We start from the raw sequence: 20758 nt of genomic DNA on the forward strand, positions 1-20758 counted from the left end.
CTGTATTTTTTCACCATGTATCCTTTATGAAGGGAGAAGACTGGCTATCTACTTTCATACTATGGAGAAGTTCAGTTTCTAGTGGTTAAATTTAAAAAAACGAACAAAGCAAAACTTGAGGAAAGGTGCTGAACCCAAGAGGAAATCCAACCCAGAATTTTAAACATGTGTGCCCTGTGGCAGATATGGTGCAGTTACACCCTAATGTTTTACACAAAATAGCCTTGTTATAAATAGATACATTATCATGATTTGATTTTTAAGCTGGCTTTCCTTTTTTCTTGGGTGGACCTTTGTAGCCTTTGGCCTTTCTTCGCAAGTTTCTCCGATCTACAATGGGTACCTCAATTTCTGCTTCCTCAGAGCTGCTGTCAGCAGCCCGCTCTGCCACTGTCTGTGTGTAGTGATCCGTCTGCTCTGTAGGCTCTTCTGAGGGCTCTTCCAACTGGTTCTTCTGTGCTTCCTGTCCAGAAGGTTGCTGAAAAGAAGCACCCTCAAGTTCAACCATTACCAAAGAGCTCTGACTCAAGGCAGCAGAGGCCTCCTGTGCGTTATGCCCTGCTTCCTCATTTTGATCTTCTAATGAGGAAGGTAAGTTTTCAGAAACAGATTCTTCTGTGGCTTCAGCTACCACAGAGTTGGGCAGGCCATTGTCAGAAGGCTCTTCCTTTGATGCCAAAGCAGCTGCATTTTCAGTGCTGGCCTTTTCAGATTCTTGCTGTTCTTCAGTGCCCTCCTTCTCTACAGATGTAGCTTCTTCAGTCAGCATTTCTGAATCATTTTCATTTAAAACCTACAGGTGGAGAGTGCCAAAACAATCAAGAGGACAATTAGTTGAAGAAAAAAGACACTGAACAGCTACTGCCCCTAGCTATCAATCTCAGCGGATAGTTCGGCATTCAGTGGGCTCTTAATTCTACGCGTGTAACTTGACAAAACAGTCCTCTTTTTTGCACAAGACTATTTTGTCACCTGTATTTCATATCCAGAGTTGCCCTCTGATTTTCAAATTGTTCAAAAGAGTTGAATAATTTGAGGTACGGAAAAAGCACTCTGATATTAATCCCAAAGGAAAAAATTATTTTAGACAAATACAATTATTGTTTTGTTAGCATATCTGCTAACAAATCTGCTTTTGCACTATAAACAAAAAAACCCCAACCAAACAGTCGAACCTTTGTTCTGAAAGCAAAGGCATTTTAGCAGTAGTTAATTATTTCTACACTTCATCATGCAAGAATTGCTAGACAAAATAAGTATGTGGCTTTTCACTCTTAGCAAACCAGTATTTTAGTGAGAAACAGCAGTTTCATGACAGTCAAGGCAAACTGCTGCAAACATTTTTCTTTTGGGTATCACATGCACATAGGTCCCACTTCTGCATATTGAAAAAGAAATGTTAGTGTATTCTCCTTACGGATTTACATAATCTATCTTAATGATTGCTTCTCCCATTAATTTAATGCAATGTTAGGGGCTACTTTCTGTTATTTAACAAAAGAAAAAAATCCCCTCAAAATACATATACTTTGAAGTAAAAATGACTTCACATTTTGTTTTAGTTCTCTCACCTTCTCTGATTCAATGTCTTCTGAAGGTTTTGCTGGAGCATCAAGGGTTAATGGAAAAAACTGTGTTACAGGTTCTTTTCCTTGATTCTCAGACAGCAATTTTGATTCTCCACTTGGAACTTCATTTCCTGTCTCCCCTTCAGCCACGAGTGAGGTCTTACCAGTTTCTTCAGCTACCTCACCATTAAGAGGTTCTGATGGCATTTCCTAAAAAAAAATAAATCATGTTTTTAAGTCCAGATTATGTCCAGCTACTGTTCCCCAGCACTAATGGGTATACATGTGATCTATATTTGCATTTTAATGTGAGAAGCAGATAGCTTGGATATCTGGAAGTGTATACTAAGAAGGCAGAATTTAATGCAGATTAGCTAATTTAGCCAGACTATTAGTCTGTTGTTGTCATCTGCACTAAATATATGACCATAGCTTACAGTTAGGAGCCAAGACAGAAGTTTTTAATGCATCTCTCATGCCTGCTGCAGTCCTTCCTTGAACCCAACATGTGTAAGGTCCACTTTCTCATCCAGCAGTAAGAACATAAAACCGTGAGGACATTGCTAGGCACAAAGAATATTCAGAAATTTAAATTCAAGTTGCTAACAAAGTGAAGATGAAAGCCAGATTTAAAGTTGATGTTTAAATCCAACAGGCAAGTTTTAAGTGAAGTAAAAAGAGCCAATAGAAGTCACTAAAGCATACCAGCCAGTGACTTCTTCAAAAAGCCTTTTTGTTGGGTTTTTGGGTTTTTTTTAATTAGAGATGCTGAGTCAGATCTTGACTTTATCCAAGTTCTCTGGAATTTCTTATTAGGAGAAATCAATGAAGAAAATTAGGATGGTAGACAAGCTAGAAATTCACCTTACTGAAAATCCTATAAACTCTATTGTTCAAAATATGTACGGTGAAATATTCCTTGAAACTAATTCTGTACTAGCCTTAACTTTTCAGACACACCTCTTAATGAAGCCCTGGTGTGAAAAATCAAAGAGCCGAGAGTCATATGGAGCAAGGTAGCAATGACCATAATTAGCAGAAACTGTATCTGTATTCCAAACTTATCTGCTATTGCTATCCCATCCAGCTCACCTCCGTCTCACTTTGTTTTTCAGAGGGTGATACATGCATTTCCGCTTCTAATACAGACTGGCCCTCGTTTTCAACAATTATTTCCTCATCCTTCTCAACAGTATCCACCTTAGGCACTTCTACTAAGTCTTCAGAGCTTTCAGATGTGTGGGCAAGAAGTTCCGGCCTGTAGCAGGTATTAAGATATATCTTTTAGATTAATACATAATTTTGGTGAACTCTGCAGGGAAATTCTTTCATGACCAATTATTTAGTGCATGTTTGGCACAGGAAATGTGAATCAAGCAAACTAAATGCACCTAAAAATGGCTAACTCCTCATTAGGAAAAGAAAATAGTATCAACTAAGAAAATTGCTTTGGCAATTATAAAATGATATCTCACTTCCATTTCATGGGAAAGAAATATGAAATTTCCTTTATGTTTGTTATTTTAAATTTAGAAAGTAGTGATGCATTATATATTTGAAAGCTACAAAGGATTAAAAAAAGCAGTGGCTTCTTTTTCCCCCCACCCCCGCTGTAGAAACAGTTTCAAATTATGGAATTATGAAAGCAACTGTATTTGTATAATCATTCAAAATACAGATATTACAAAGACCATGACTGGAAAATAATTCAAGGCAATAAACACATTATGGGTGAAGAAGCTGCCATCAGCTAGAGATTACATTAGCAAATAGCTAAAGATGAAGTGCTGATGAACTGCCCTACTACTGCAGGGTTGTAACAGTAACTCAAATATTCAGTTCTCATTTTTGAGATGATAAAGCTCAGATGAACAGTTTCACTTGTTGGTGTGCATGGAAGGAAAGTACCAAGCTGATATCCTGTTCTGTTGCCTTAATTGTGGCATTCCTCTTAGCTCTGCTTAAAAACACCATGTAAGGCATCTTGTGTAATGGCAGCCCCTCACTGGCTTAATTTTGCAAGGCCCAAAATTAGACAATCATTATCAGGTTAGCCCTCTCACATATGAACTAGCCATTTATTAGTAGTAACAGCATTTCTTAAGCTGTGGCAGCATCAAACTGTAACCAGCTTAGAGCAGTACACTGGCCATGCAGCACAGCAATACAATAGCAGTAATTCCAGAGAGCAATTTAAACATAAAAATTAGGCAGTACCTAGTTGAAGGCCTCAACTGCACAAAGAAAACCCCCACATCTAATTCTGTTTAAAGAAACCTCATGAAACAAGCTTGAGTGATTTCCTAGAAAATAATCTAGTTCTTTTCAGTTTGTGAAAAGAGGCTTTGTGGGTTGAAGGGGGTTTCTTTGGAAGAGAATGAGAGGAAGACATACACATGCAGCAGGCTGGGGTGGGCATGAGGGTGTGTCTATGAGGGAGAGAGGGGCTATTTATTTACTTAAAATAGATACTCTGAATAGAAAGCCAGTGCAAATTATTACTCCAAGCCCTGTCCTGTAAGAATAGTTATGGCACACAAGTCATACTACCATTCACATCTGATGACTGTTACACAGGCTAACATCATTTAAACTGGGTTTTGGGCTCTTTTCAGCATGTTAGATGAGATATGATGGTTTAAAACATTGTCTGGCAAAGGGCTTTCCTTTGCAGACATGGTTCCCTGTAACACTTTTTATTAGCTGACAAGCAGTAACCAGCTCCCAGGCTGAACAGCCAGACCACATTTTACTGCAATATATCAACCATAACAAGAAGTTAGGAAGGGATACCTCCTCAAAGACCACACAGAGTATTATGGATACAAGTCCAAATATATTATCTTCAGAAACTATGCTGTGAACACAAATATTTTTACCATTGTACACATTCAATTAATTCAGTTAATTCAATTTCAGCCTTCAGTCCTTTTCTATTATTTCTAGTATCTACTGAGCTTTCACGAGTACTACACTTTGGTGCAACCCTCTTCAAATGATTCCTCACTTTTCTTTCTTCCTTTCCTACATTTGGTTTTACTTTTAGTAATTTTAAAATCGAGCAAGTAAAGCAGGAAGAAAGGAGAAGAAATACCAGTTGCACACTCAGACACTAATGTAGTTTGTGATTGCCCAGGCAACAAAATAAGAAATCAGTAAAAATGGGCTCCTGGTACCTGCTTTTGGACACTTGAACAGCATTTTCCTCATCTCGTTGAGAAGTTTCAAGTCCAGGTTCCTGTCTATTTTTATTTAGCCTCTGACGTTTTAAGTTACTGCTTCGTGTCCAGATGGAAGCATGAGTTACATTAGGGTCTTAGGAGAATAACACCAAAAAAAAAAAATAAATAAAAAAAAAAAATTAAAATTTAAGTGAAGAAATTCAGCCTAAGATCTACATACAACCTCCCCACCCTAAATAGTTCATTAAAGAAATCAAGTGCCACTAAAACAGCATTTCATTGTACTTTTTGTCTGAATAATATCTTTACCAAGACTCATAACAATTTTATCTTAATTCCTCTAAAAGGTATAGGAGTTGAGTCTCAGGACCTTAGAGGAAAGCATGTTTTTGTATCCATTCTACAGACAAATGAAGTAAAACAGAAAGCTGTAAAATAGCCTGCAAAACTACTGATCAAGTTATTGCAATACTGATACTGAATACTGAATGAATTTTTACCTTCAGATGTGCTTGCATGGACATCTGTTGATTCTTTACCTTTTTGAGAGTCAGCCTGTGAAGCAAAAGCAAAGCTAATATTATTCTAAAATTCTCTGAATTGACTAAAATACCTTCATAATCCTACCTATGATTGCAGCTTTCTAGAGCACCATTTCATAGTAATGATCCTATAAAATAGGAGTTACTGTAATTCTTAATTTATATCTAAGTCTTCTGTCTCAACAAATTTAATATTTCTTCAAAGTTATCTGTATGTCATGGATGACTAGTTTTTCTGTGTTTTAATTCTGGCCTCAATGTAGAAGATAAGATTTGAAAGTGAACTGTCACTATGAACAATACCACCAAGATTTTTTCCTAACAGTTCTGTTTCTAAAAAGTGTCCACATAATTCAATTATAGGAGCCTCTTTCTGTTTGTTTCCCCTTTCTATATAAACCCAAGGGACTACACTGCAGCGGTTGACAAAATTTAATTGCAGTCTTATGTATATACTTGTATTCTATTCTATAGTTTTATTTTCATCATGACATCAAACAGAATATGGCAATCCAGGTAAAAAAAATAGGAAAAAACAGTACTTGGTGATTTATCAGTAATTCAGTTTACATGCACGGTCAGCACAAGAGGTGGCTTAGATCCCTCTCCCTAGAGTTTTTTTGTCTCCTGTTTCTCCACACAATCTCAATACCTTTTTTTCTTCAAGTTAGCTGAGGATTCAGCACTTGATACAGTAGAGTGAGTACAAGCTCTACACATTACAAAATAAAATTATGTATATGTGTGTATTATCTATATTGTTTTCTCTTAGCTGCTAGTAATAATCTGGAACAGCAATTATCAGCATCCTGGTCCACTTTTCCAGCCTCACTTCCAATACTGTGGAAGAAGGCTGGCAAAAAGTGGCCATGTCTACATTCTGCTATTCAAAGTAGTTTCAAATGAGTATTAAATACATAAGAATTTGTAAACTGACAAAAAATTATTCTAGAATCAAAATGTACAAAATAAGGAGCACTAAGTAAAAGGTGAAAATTAAAGCTGGGGAATGTTTTTTCATGGTTTGGGGAAAGGTAGGGTATTTTATTTTCTTATTTTCAAACCATTGCATAACTGCTTATAGATACTGCAGATGCCAATTTTAGAGCTGCCAGCAGTTTTACCAAGCTATGAGGAGCTGGACCACTTTGGTATCTACTGTCTTTTCATCTGGAAAAAGGCAAGAGCCAGGGCTCAACTTAACTCACAGCAAAAAAATCAAAATAATTACTACCACTCTACTATTTTCTCCAAGTATATCCATATAGCTCTATAACCAAAACATGTAAGTTTTTAAATAATTTTACTGATATGATCATTATTGGAATCTATCTAAAACTCAGAAATTAAGCTAGAGGCACTGTTACAAATGAAAGACAACTAAGAGTTATTGCTTCTGGTCATTGAGAGATTAAAAACGACATCACTTTTCTGTCACTTTCACTTTAGGAAATACGAATTTTCTCAATTGGGAAAACTTGACTTAAATCCCAAATCTAAAGTTTAAATATTAATATCTGAGAGTATTGATTTAGCCATTATTTCCCATTTTTAATTAAAGTACTGACTGCTACGAAAGCATGGTCATGTTAATAACACAGACAGTCCTTAAAGCATGCAAATCCATGCTCATGGTATTTGGAGCTATAAATGCTTGTCGAGCACATTCTGTGTGGCTACAGAATACAAATGAAATGAAGGAATGTTCATAATATTTAATGACCCAAATATATTCATGACCATATGTCCATGAGCAGCTGTAATCCGGTTGCTATATCAAATATGTGCAATGAAAGCTGCGGTCTTTTTACATGGACAGCGTATGACTCTCCATGTGAACTTAACATCAGCCATTGTATTGAACTGTGACATGGATATGTACCTCTAAAAACAGACACTCTAAACAGTTTAATCTCAGAGACAGATTAAATACTTTCCCTTATGTAATCTGCTAGTAAATGGCTCAAATTGCAGACCCTGACAGCTGTGGCACAGACTCTCTACATGCATGGGGAAACCCCACCTGCCCACAAAAAAACACCCCAAAAACAAACAACAAAAAAAGCCAAAACCAAAAACCAAACCAAAATCAAACAAAAAATCAAAACAAAAAACCACCAATCCATCTTAGTCATTAGCATTACATCACTGAGAAGCATTACATCCACGCAGAAAGTAGTAACGAAACCCTTTATCTTTTATATACATTATAGGAAATTCAGTTGTAATGATATGGGCAAAAATAATTTCTCGTAACTGGTTTTTCAGTTACAATACAATCAAAAAAAAGAGGTAACAGGCTGTGTACCTACACTTAGCTGTGTTTCTACCACAGTCCTTGGTCCACTTGCTTCAGATACTGCAGACTGACAAAAATTATCCTCTGCTTGCAAATTCTTATTTTCTTTCTTCGAGGCCTCTGCTGTGAAGATTTAAAAAGGGAAACAGAAAAAATTATAGTACCTTTATATAACAACTGTTTGTCCTGAGGTCAGCTGGGATAGGGTTACTTTTCTTCCTAGTAGCTCATACTGTGCTCTGTCTTGAATCTAGTGTGAGATAACACATTCATGTTTTAGTTGTGCCAGATAGGGGTTACCCTAATTCAAGGACTTTTAATTTTCTTATGCTGAGTGAGCAGGTGCACAAGAAGCTGGAGAGAAGACACAGCCAGGACAACTGACCAAAGGAATATTCCATACCACATTGTTAAGCCCAGTATATAAACTGGGAGGGTCTACTCACTGCAATTGCATTGTGTTCTGCATCAGAGAGAACAGCATCAGTTCTCTCTCGAGTTTTATTTTTCTGGTTTTGTTGTGTCCCTTCTCATTACACTTATTATATTATGCTTCTGTTTAATTTGATTTCAATTATTAAACTGTTCCCGTCTCCATCCAGAGTTTTTACACTTTTTTCAGAATCTCCTCCCCACCCCACTACATGGGGAACAAGAAGATGTGTGGCACTTAGTTTCTTGTCAGATGTGAAGGAAGGGTCTTCAAGGAAGACATTCCATGTCACCCAGGCAAGTGGACCACCATGGAGAGTGAGGTGCCTAGTACCTGAGGGAGCTAGCTGTGCTAGAGATGATTTGTTATGAGACAAAGAATGTGCAGTCATACACAGATCTAGACAAAATCCAAGGCACATAACCCACATGGTAGATATTTGTATACGTAGCACACCATCCTCATGTGCCAACTCATTGGCATTAATGACCCAGAGAGATGAGGAAGTACCCATGGTGGATGAAATGGTTTGCTAATTCTGGGAATACAGAGAAAGTCTCTCTTCTTACCTATGGACTTGCCTCTCAGTTGCAAAAAAATCTGTTCAAAAAGTATGAAAAACAGCTCCGGGACTCCCAGCAACAAAAAAGACAGACTACTCCCCACCTATATAGACAACTACCTCAGCTATTAAGAGAGCATTCTTTTGCTCAAGAAAGAGGATAAAGAGTACACACGATGTTTTTTCAAATCCTGTGGGACCACAGAAAGGATATGAAAAAATGAGATGGAAAATCCACCTCCACCCTAGAGGCATGGGCATGTGAACTGCAAGGAAAAACTATCACAAATGTGGATTCTTCCAGGAAAATTGCTACTCCAGTCTCCAGCAGGCAATTCTCCAGACAGAGTGGAATGGCTGATCTTACTCCTGATTCTATGGTAAAGAATTCTAATCCTTTTTCACAAGAAATAGGTGGAGAATTCCATATCCAGTACTAGAGAGCCCTGCCTCCTGTCAATGGAAGAAGAGGATCAGTTAAGTTACTGGAATATGAGGATCCAGTGACCTAGAATGTCAAACCCACAAGAGTATAAGGCTCTAGTAGACATTAATGCACAGTGTGCCATAATGCCACTCATGCTATAGAAGGGAAGAGCCCATTTGTAGCTCTGGAGGGGCAGGGGGATCACAACAGCTGACTATATTGGAGGCTGAGACTAGCCTCACTGTAATGAGTGGCAAAAGCATGCCACTGTGACTGGCCCAGAGTGTCTGTGCATCTTCGGTAAAGACTATTTCAGAAGAAGATTTCAAGGACCAAACAGAGTGTCATTGGGCTTTTACTACAGCTGCCTTGGAGACAGGGAAATTAAGCATCTGTCTGCCTGGCATTTTCTCTCAGAGGACCCTTCTGTTGTGGGGCTGTTGAAGAATAACAGTCACTACCACAGTGATGCACCAGCAGAAATACTGCATCAACTAGATTGCCCAGAAATCTTGAACATGATCAAGGACTGGCCTGAAAAGATTTTGGAATATCACTGGAGAAGGTGACCCCTACTGAAGAGGACTCACTGTATAATAAATTACCAGAAAATGAGAAGAAATATGCCTTATTTACTGATAGTTCTGTCACATTGTAGGAAAGGATCAGAGATCAAGTCTCCTACAACAAGTCAGTGAAGCAGAAAGTGAACCAAGTGATTGATTGCAGAGGTGAAGGCCACCCAGCTGCCTTCAGACTTGTTGAATGAGGAAAATGGCCAATATTTTAGTTCTATATTGACTTGTGCAGTGGCAAATGCCCTGAGGGGTGGTTGCAGCAGTGGAAGCAGAGCAACTGGCAGCAAAAAGGCCAAGGCCATCTGAGCTGCAACATTGTGACAAGATATTGCTGTCTCGGTGGAGATCCTGGTTGTCAAAGTACCTTATGTAGAGACTAACGCACCCAAGAACGGGCCACAGAGGAACACCGGAACAACCAGAAAGTGCAACAGGCTGCTGAGATCAAAGGGACTCAAGTGGATCAGAATTGTCAATATAAAGGAAAATTATTTCTACTCAGTGCACCCATGACACCTCAGATAATCAAGGATGAGGTGCAAATTATCAGTGGATACATGATCCAGGGATGGACTCAACCATGGACACAATTGCCCAGATTATCCACTAATGTGAAACGTGCACTGTAATTAAACAAACCAAGTGTTTAAAGCCTCTCTAGTATGGAGAATGACAACTGAAATAGAAATATGGGGAGACTGGGCAGACAGACTATATCACACTCCCACGAAACTCCAAGGAAAATGTCACGTGCTTAGAATGGTGGAAGCACCAACTACAGAGGAGAGAACATAGCCTGAACACCATGCCACCACCAGGAACCATGGCCCTTAAGAAGGAAACCTTAAGAAGATGCCAGAGTGTCCCAGAAATTCCAGAATGAGATACTGGGTTTAATTTCCTAAACAACATCATAGACAACTGGGTGAAAGACCATGGCATTGAGTGGGAATATCACACTCTCTGTCATGCAACAGCTTCCAGAAAAATGAAAGGATACAACAGACTGTTACCCATTTATCCTTGACCAGTGGGTGGCAGGACCTTCAAACATTAGGACACACCTTTAGCAGAAGCCACCTGTTAAGTAAACACTAGGGAATCTGACAGTCAGTCTGGCATGGCACAGTCCAAACTTACACATTGTAGAAAGGGATAAATTTCCTGTAATGTGTATAAATATGCAGGGGCAAACAGTCTGCGTTATTCCTGCTTCAGGAAAAAGCAAAATAATTTGTGGAACTGAGTTTGCTCAGGCACCTGGGTCCACTTAGCTGGTAATGCAAGAAGATGGGGAAGTCCATTGAATTCCTTATGGTGATTTGATTTTGGGTGAGAGTAGCCAATAAATAAAATTGCATCATGTTAATTGTCATAGAACACTTTATATCGTCTCTTCCATGGTTACACCACTGACCCGGGTACCTCACAGCACCATTTTTTACTGTTTTTACCATTCTGAATTTGGGAACCTGAACCCAATTCCCATTCAAATGCCATATGAAGGGTATTACAGTAAAAATCGTCCAGACCAGTGAAGAATTAACTTTGTGAAACCAAAAAAGTGCAGTTGTGACAGAAGCAGAACTGGCTCCAGCATGCAACAATCCAACTTGATGCAAAATCTTTTCTGCCCTGGAAGACTGTTACAATGGACGGAACTCAAAGCCATGGACTAAAGGAATGCAACAGACATTTTAGAGGAATGGCCCACAGACTAAGGCAATGATACATGTGCATGATGTGTGCGAATATATCAGAAGACAAGAAAGGAAATGGGGTACTGCGAAGAACAGAATTTGGGTATGACATAAAAGATACAGAAAATAAGGAGTGGATATCATCCTGGTTTCAGAAGGGATAGAAATAATTTTCTTCCTAGTAGCTGGCACAGTGCTGCATTTTGAATTTAGTGTGTGAGAATAATGTTGATGATACACTGTTTTCATTGCTGCTGAGTAGTGTTTACCTTATGTCAAGGACTTCTCAGTTTCCCATGCTTTGCCAGTAAGCAGATGCAGAAGAAGCTGGAAGGTACCATAGCTAGAACAGCTGACCACAGGGATATTCCACACCACAGAACATCATGTTCAATATATAAACTGGGCAGTTCGCTACAAAGGGCACTTGAGGATTGGCTCAGCATCTGTCAGCAGGTAGTGAACAACTGCACTGAGCAGTTCTCTCTCTCAGGTTTTACTTCTCTGTTTTTGTCTCCCTTTTCATTATATTTATTATATTTTATCTTCTTTTAATTATTAAACTGTTCTTATCTCAACCCACAGGTTTTAGGGTTTTTTTCAGACTCTCCATCTCATCCCATTGGGGGAGGAGAGGGTGAACAAGCAGCTGCATGGTACTTGCTGCCAGATGGAGTTAAAACATGACACCATTCCAAATATGATCTCACAGATTGCAGGACAAATAGAAATCTCTCTGCTAGTTTCTACACAGCGTTCACAGAAGTCACTCTTGTACAGTATTTGTTCAACTTTTACAAAGTGTCAGAAAACAACAAAACAAAGCATCCATACCTTTAATTCTGAGATCTTCCTTTTGCACTATAGACATAATAGACTTTCTCTGGAACCAATCTCCTGCTCCTTCCACTTGCCACAAAAGGTTTTTATCCCCAGGGTACTTCTCAAGGTATTGCTTACAAGCTGTGCAAACACAACACTATTATATATACTATATACTCAGCTATACCTCAGTTTTTCAAGTTTATCTGAAATCAAATTTTGCAATCTACCATCATACACAAACAACAACAGAAAGAACTGCTTAACAAAATAGTCGAGTCTGAAATTAACAATACTGCTTTACCCTTCTTAATTAATCCTTTCTTAATATCAGTTTAAATACTTTCCATTATTCTCTTAAACTGCAAAGAAAGATGAATGGGATTTCCTTCTTTTCCTGGTACCCATCTGAGATTTGCAAATTCACTAGTTACTGTTCTGCCAACTACAAGACCCAACTCAGGATGGAAGGGTTCTTAAGCAGAGGATGTAGTCAAGTGCTTTTTGTCACCTTACACTGTAGTAGACAGTGTGACAAGCACTCTCTGGGAGTGTTAACATGTTACCATTGAATGGTTATTAATCACTTTTCACTTCTAGAATATTTTTCTGCATTGCTGTCTTTCCACCTCTTTTCTCTTTATACCTGCATCAAACATCAAGCAAGGTGAAGAGGCACGCGTGCTTTGACATTATTCCTTCATAATTGCTAGAAAAACAACCATTTTTCACCTGGTTCACTACTAATGCAGTTTCAGAGCACAAGATCCCCCACTGTGTCATTTCTTGACTACAGAAATGAATTAGTCATTAAATTCTGCTCAAGTAATTTTCCTGGTTGAAGCCTAACAAATCAGGTCTTAACAGATCCAGTGACAGACTGTGGTGTTTGGAAAAGCAGAAAATTTCTGCTGGTTAAGAAGGCCAGATACAAATGTTCATAAAAGGACCCCTGGCAATTGGCCTAAGAAGGAACACACCCTGAGAAACAGGCCAAAAGAAATGTGCTTCTTGTCTGAACATAGCCCCAAGAACATAGCTTCCAGAATCCATGTAATTTTCTACATTACACAGTCCCCTTAGGTTGCTAATGGAAGAACCATATGTTTTCCTTATATTTTAGAACTGTGCCTTCTGATAATGCAAATTAAAGCAGAGCCTAATATAACCTCTTCACCAGATGTTCAGAGAAAGCATGACTTAAGCGACCTCATGAGGTTTAGGTGTGAGCAAGAAAAAAGTGCTACAAAGCAGATATACATTAGATCACAGAAGCACCTGAGCACATTCTACAGGCTTGGTGGTGATACTGGACAGTGGTAAACTTCACAGGAGCAGAAAGCAAACAGAGTTCAAATAATCTAGTTTTACATAGAGGATTAAAAATTGAATCAGGAACTACTTCATTTTAAACAAAACAGGATTTTTAGCCATCACCAAAGTGCAGAAAATTTAATGTAGAATCTGAGGATGAGGTCACAAACATAGAGCTTGAATGACAATACTCATTTGGACATGTAAAGAAACCACAAAGAAAATCAGAAGAAAAAATTAAAGAGCTTGCCTGTATACATGAAGGATGACAGTGGATATCGTAGGCCAAGAGGTTCTTCAGTAAAAGAATCCACAAAATCTTCCAACATCATTAGCCCAGAGTCTTTCCCACGATGTTTCTTTCTAACAAACATTGTGTCTAACACTGGCAACTTACATTTCTGTTTAAGAAGAGAGCTACAAACACTTCCTGAAATAATCAGAAGGAAAAAATATCCATCAGTATGGATGACATAACTGCATGCTGACTGACTGGATTTTGGTATATTTAAATAAAGACTTTTATAAATTATAAAAATTCCAAACTATATAATAGTAAAGCTATACTATATAATAGTAAAACTATATAAAAGTAAAGCTATAAAAATAATTTTCAACTTTATTTAAAATAAATAATTTCTATTAGTCATTTATTAACCTCTTTGTGCAAGCTTCAAAAGGTTACCAAGGTACATCAATAGAATAATACAACAGAAAAAGTCTGTAGTACCAGAAAAGAATAGACAAGACAGAGAGGAAAGGCTCACTTAAAAATCTCACTATATCGTTCCATATGAAAACTACAGTAAAAATGAAGCTGAAAGATGGAGGAGGGAATAGGAGACAAAAAATATATTTAATTACACTTTTATCCTGATTATATGACTTCTCAGGACAAATATGAAAACTAATTCACTTCTTGCTTAAAGACTGAAACAATGATTCCAATTTCTAAATGAAGATAAAAAAATGCTAGGACATTTTACTGAAATTGTCCCATAAACAACATATTATCCTAAATGAAGCAAACATGGAACAGATGGTCACAACACATAGGTACTTCAGTATCAGAGGATTCCAAGGATAGCTATGAACTCAGTGGCGAAAAAGGGATGGCATATAATGGCATTATGACAGTCCAGTAATAAGACAATCCATTTTAAGGCCCCTCAGTGAATCTATGCCAAAGAGGTGCCCTCTTCTCTAACAAGGCCAATGAGAAACACAGTGGGCTATACAACCCAGTTAGTCTTTGTGACCTTGTGTTTTTAGGACCCATGAACATACTTATTTTAGGGCCACAAAATCAATCAGAGGGCTGGGGCATCTCTTGCATGAGGAAAGGTGAAGAAAGCTGGGGCTCAGCCTGGAGAAGAGAAGGCTCCAGCATGACCTAACTGTGGCTTTCAGCATTTGAAAGGAGCCTACACAAGAGCTGGAGAGTGACTTTTTCAAGGTCATGTAGTGATAGAATAAGGGGCAGTGGCCTTAAGCCACAGGAGGGTAGATTTAGATTCAGTATTACAAAAAAATTCTTTACTGTGAGGGTGGTGAAGCTGTGGGAGAGATTGCCCAAAGGAGGTGTGAATACCCCATCCCATGTTTATGCCAGGCTGGATGGGGTCCTGGTCTAGTGGAAGGTGCCCCCTGCCCATGGCAGGCAGATTGAAACTAGATGGTCTTTAATGGTCCGTTCCCACCAAAGTCATTCTATGATTCTATTACTATTTTCATTTTTCAAGCAAGTGAAACTTGAGCAGAGAGGTTACATTACTTGGGTACTCTTTGGGATGCTTGAAGAGCTCTACCACTCTTCAAAGCATTTGTTTACAGATCTGCATACAGAGTGGTCTTTTCCACATAGGCTACTAATATGGAGAATACAACACACTCAAACATGGGTGAAATTTTGAAAATGTTTTGAAAGAAAAACCTTCGGTTTTTGCTAACGCAAGACAAGCACAGTCCAATCCAACTGCAAACAACTGTTCTATAGAAGAAAAAATATAGCTGTCAGGTACACGAAATTTTTTACAGTTTTAAATATGTTTTGTAAATATGAAGAAATCTAAGAACCTAAATTGCTAAAGCATGAAAGTATTTCAGCTAGAGTTTTTAACAGCCACCTGATCTCTTATGACTGCAGAACACCAACTCAATTAGGCCTGCAAGACTTACAAAGCCTACTTATACAGTATTCTTCAAACAAGCTATCTCCTCCCCTTTTACCGCCCAAATCCCACAGTCCTCAAGTGCTTTACCTGTAGGTTTAACAGAATAGAACCCAATAGCCTCTCCTTTTTTCCACATGATCTTAGCATAATGGTTGCTACCATGACAGAGAAAGGGGGTCTCATTTCTTTCCATTTCTTGTGTTCGATAGATAATTCGATTCAGAACATAGAGAACAACTCTCTCTCCAACAGACTTCACCTAAGGGAACACAGAAAAAAACATCTCAGAAGACTGGTCAGATTAGTTAATACCCATACATGAGAGACCTTATTTAACACAGCTGCAGACAGATTTCAAGGGAAGGCTGTAAGTGCTAAAGCAGGGTGATTCTTTGGGGTTTGTTACAAGGCAAGAAGATGCTCAGAAGCTGTGACAGATAGGTTAAGGACAAATCACAACCATAGAGGATATTCCACATCTACAATGTCACTCCCAATCCAATGCATAAAATCTGGGAGAAGGGCAGTGGAGTGAGAACATTATGCTCTAACTTAAAACTATTTTTGTACTTAAGAAACAATCACGAAACGCAATAGCAGTACATCAGCCTCAGAATTCCCAGGCTAGCAGGTAACTGAAGTCTTACAAAGGAGAAATGATGAGCCTCAGCGTGGCAGGACTTGGCACACTCAATCACACCTGATAGAGTGGCAGGCAACAGGACATGATGCAGTGAAAAAACTTGTTAAAACAGTTTCTGTGGCATGAAATAAGGAATTCAATATCCTTTTCTCTGTCCTACAGGGTTTCTTTTATATATGAAATTTGAGTTCACCACTATTCTACTTATTGTGAAGAAGGACGAACCATGATCTCTTCCAATGCTTAGTCTCAGCTACCTCCCTTGTAAAAGACTCAGCTTTCCTGATTTTCTTACCACACAGAAACATGTGGAAAGCCAGGCTACATGCCAAACTCCCTACAGAAAATTTTAAAAATTGCAAAAATCAAAGATGAATGCCCAGATTCCATGAGCAGATATAAATTACATCCCTGGAAAAACACAGATTTCCAGTTTTGGAAAACTCCATGCTACAGGGTTAAATAATGGTAACAAAGGTGAATTATGAGCAATAAAGGACATAGGAGGCAACTTATTTTTCCAAATCTCATGCATTTCCTCTACCAGCTCCAACTTACTTCTGTCAAACACATTTCTGACAGTATTTTTTGTTTGCTAGTCCCCTGATAAGATCAATAGGTACTGCTATGGGACAATGCACTATTCTACCAAGAGAACAATATTCTATAGAGTAAAGAAAAAAAAAATGGTAACACAGCTAACATCTAAGTTGTCTACATATGGAGCTGCTGTACAAAGGTCATTCTTGCTGTAGACACTATCTTCATGTTCAAGTTCCTTTCCCCCTTGTATCTATTCCTCTATTCCCTTGCAACAGCCCTCTCATTTCTAAATGAAATTAAAACATGTAATATCTTGCACACTATCTATTTGCCATTATCTTGAAGTATAGGATTAACTGCTAGGTGAATGTTGGAGCGCTTTACCTGATGAAGCCCCTGTCTAGCAGGGACAGATGTTTTCACAATGTCATCAATTGACCACCACTGGTCAGCAAGATACAGGGCTACAGCTTGAAAGAAACAAGGGAAATAAAATGTTAGTGATTCTTACCATTCCAAAAGAAACATATTCATTAAAGTTGCTAAATACTCAAGAATAACAATGTAGTAATCACTTCAGGCATCTTCTAGATGGCACTATATTAATGTAGCTCCTACTGCACTAGCACAACCAATGGGGTACTGTACACCCCACCCATATGAAAGGCTCCCTAGTCCAAAACCTTTTTTGATAACTGAGACCAATACACACTAGGGATTTTTTGTTTGTTTGGGTTCGGGATTTTGGGGGGTTTTTGGGGTTTTTTTGTGGTATGGTATACAAGAACTAGTTTTTCAGACATGAGCACTATTGTTCAACACTGTACTCTAACATCTCCTTCCATTAAAATCTACCTGTCAAGATGAGTTTCACTCATACATGTATTTTACTATTGGGTAGCTAATGGATATTGATATTGAAACTGTGCAAGTTTTAGGGAGTTAGATGAATGTGAAAAGGCTGACAGCCATGTGAGCAGCAGTTAGAAAGACTGATCTATAGGCATTTGTGGCATATTTGGCAATCATATACATAGCATGAAATGGAAGGAAACATGGAGAACTGGAATGGAAGGAAGAAGTAAGGAAGAAAGGCAGGAGAAAACCCACAAAAAATGTAATCTCAGCCAGAGCTATGCTAGGACTTCAAACTAAAGACAAATTTACACACAACACTGATCAATCACTATTAATAAAGAGCATTTAAATTCATGTGCAAATTAATGGATTCTAGGAATGTTCAATAAATGAGATGTGAAGCATACATAGAGAGATCAATAGATACATATTGTATGATGGTCCAGACAAGCACCACATTGTTTTGCTACATATCTTTTGAATTCAATGGGTCTAGTTCTGATCTAATTAGTGTGCAAAGTTCTAGCACTTGTGTATATAAATCCACAACAGAAAATAATAGTATGTGAACGAAAAGACAGGGAACAACAAACACACAATGGAAAAGTTATGGGCTACAGCAGCAGGAAATGAGCAAGGGCCTGGTTACATGCATTTTTCACAGCAAAAAAAAATAAAAGAAGAAATAGCAAAACAGAGATAAAAAAACTTAAAATGAAACCTGTGAGCGAGTCCCATGGTGCAAACAGTGCAAGAACTTTGTGTGTCTGCTCTTCACCATAAAGAGGAACGAAGCCCACAGATGTCAAGCTAATAGGAACCTGAAAAAATGTACAATAATTCAGTAGGCTCTTGCTAAAACAACAATAGTAGTAAATGTGTAGTAAAATACACAAAGAATATTTATCAAGGTAAACGAGAAGAATATTGAAAATTAAGTCCTTAACAGCTAATTGTAAAAGACAAGCATCTGACCTCAGTCCTTTCTCTAGACACGTCTTCCTAGAGACAAACTACATCTAAAGAGCTCTCCCAGGCTTTGGCAGATTTAGCTACACTAATTTGTGCAGCTCTCTTCTGCCAACAGTTTGCATTTGTGTGCGCAACTGAAGTAAGTGTGCAAGGAACCAGCATTATCTTCACTTCAACAGTCCCAACTGTGCAAACTGTCAAAGCCAACAGAAGAATGAGGCAGTCAGTCAAGCACTGAAACAAACTGGCACAGCAAAACTGTGTTTGTTAACAAGTTCTAGTGTGCTAATGGGAAGGCAAATTCAAAAGGGTTTTGTTCCCTGAAGTTCCACACGTTAGAAATTCTGAAGTTGGCTACTTGATTTTCCTCCTCAGAAAAAACATTAAAAGAAGATTATTTGACCCTTTTAAGGAAACAAGTACTTTTGTGGAAATGCATTTTGATATTTAAATTCACATGTTTCCATTATTAAAGTAACTATAAAAAACTTGGCAGACAGGAATAGTGCGGTAGACAGACTTGCTTAACAAATTTAAGAAGATTATGACATGCTGTTGTCACAAATGAGGACATTAATACAAGCAAACATTTAGGCATACAGCATTTGTATAAATGCAGGAAAGTAGTAAAGACTGCTTCTGCCAAGGAATCTGTGGCACTTATCTTTAGATCCCACAGAAAATCCACTCAGCTCATTTACTTTTCATTAAAGCTATACACTGCTGATTTTATTTGCACTAGTTATAATACAAGCATTTTTCTGGACAAAACCAACACTGACCAACTCATCACACAAGGGATAAGTGTTTAAAACATAAGTGTCATAGCTATTCTCTTCTAGAGCTCAATAACAGCACCGAATATTTCAAATAAAGAAAAAAAATCCTCTTGAAATTAATGAAGCTTATCAATGGAAACTTGAACCCAAATATGAAGAACACTGAAGGACTGAGATACAAAAAGAGCCAGTTAGCTTAAGCAAATAATGAACCTCTTAGTGATTATAGCTGTTTGAGAATGCATGAGGTTTGATTCATCAGCTGAAAATTTAAGGTTATAGTCGGGTTGGGGTTTTTTTTGTTTTTAAAAATTGCTTAATATATACAGATCCATAGCCTATAAGCAGCACACAATAACTGAAACCCAGATTTAAACCCAGTTACAGAGTGAAAAAAAGTAGAGTTTAACACAGAAATTCTGAATTTGGAAAATACAAAAGCTTTGATAAAATAATTCTGAAATACAGTAGGACTGGATATCTTAGATCTACAATGACATTCAGAACACTAGTACTACAGTATTTGCTGTTTTTTACCTTGCGGCGGTCTGGCAGAGAAAAGAATTCAGAAGAATTTGATTTCCCCCACCGAAGGTCAAAGAGGTAGTCCTCTGCTGAGTTCTCCAAGTCCTCATGACTGTAATTGTCCAATATATCCACAGGGAACGACATGCTCTTGAGAAATAAAGCAACATTATTAACATAGGTAGTCTGAGACATAAAATGCACACATAAATAAGAGTGTTGAACACCCACACGCTGCTGTTAACTACAGTCCTCTCTATCCATGACAGAAAAGAGAAATGCTCCAGCATGTACGATTAATTAGGATGGTGACCAGTAACACCCAGTCTGTAAAAGAATCAAATTTGTACTTAGAAGCAGAAAAGAATGAAATTAGCCTGTATATCCCCCTAGACCTTAGTTGTGGCAGATTTCCAACATACAAGCCCCACGTTTGCTGCACAAGTACATGCTGCTTTGAGATGGCAGACCTTGTTCTATCTCCCTCCGAGATGATGTTTTTGATGTCACTGGTCAAGCTATAACTGGGTGATAAACAAAAAGTAAACCACCCAGATGATAACAAGATGGAGTTAATTTGAGACTTTGCATTTAAATCCACCTCTGAAGAAACCAAAACATTGTTCATGGTTTTTCTCAACTGGCCAATTAGTGTGCTTAACAGATGGCTGTTTCCAAAAGCATTTCAGCTGTGAACAGAAACTTACACAAGCTCATTAAAAACAAGAGCCCACAACAGACTAAAGAGAGACACTTTAAGGAGGCGATGAAACAAGACTAGAAAACTGAAGCCAAACCATAATGGCAATAACTCCTTAAAAGCTCTTAGATTCAAAT

At 38.1% G+C, this 20758-nt stretch overlaps 1 protein-coding gene across 1 annotated transcript; it reads right to left on the reverse strand.

Annotated features, from left to right (window-relative positions):
• Nucleotides 1-259: 259 nt before the first annotated feature.
• On the reverse strand, nt 260-20068 carry FAM169A (family with sequence similarity 169 member A). Its single transcript, XM_058826462.1, has 12 exons — nt 19934-20068; nt 18367-18466; nt 17172-17257; nt 15689-15860; nt 13678-13857; nt 12126-12254; nt 7605-7711; nt 5251-5305; nt 4745-4883; nt 2661-2826; nt 1572-1778; nt 260-793 (listed from the first exon to the last, which is right to left on the reverse strand). The coding sequence occupies exons 1-12, from the start codon at nt 20066-20068 to the stop codon at nt 260-262; spliced, it is 2010 nt and encodes a 669-aa protein (XP_058682445.1).
• Between the last annotated feature and the right edge of the window lie 690 nt (nt 20069-20758).

The sequence above is a fragment of the Poecile atricapillus genome, chromosome Z, assembly GCF_030490865.1.
Source record: "Poecile atricapillus isolate bPoeAtr1 chromosome Z, bPoeAtr1.hap1, whole genome shotgun sequence".
NCBI classification, from domain to species: Eukaryota; Metazoa; Chordata; class Aves; order Passeriformes; family Paridae; genus Poecile; species Poecile atricapillus.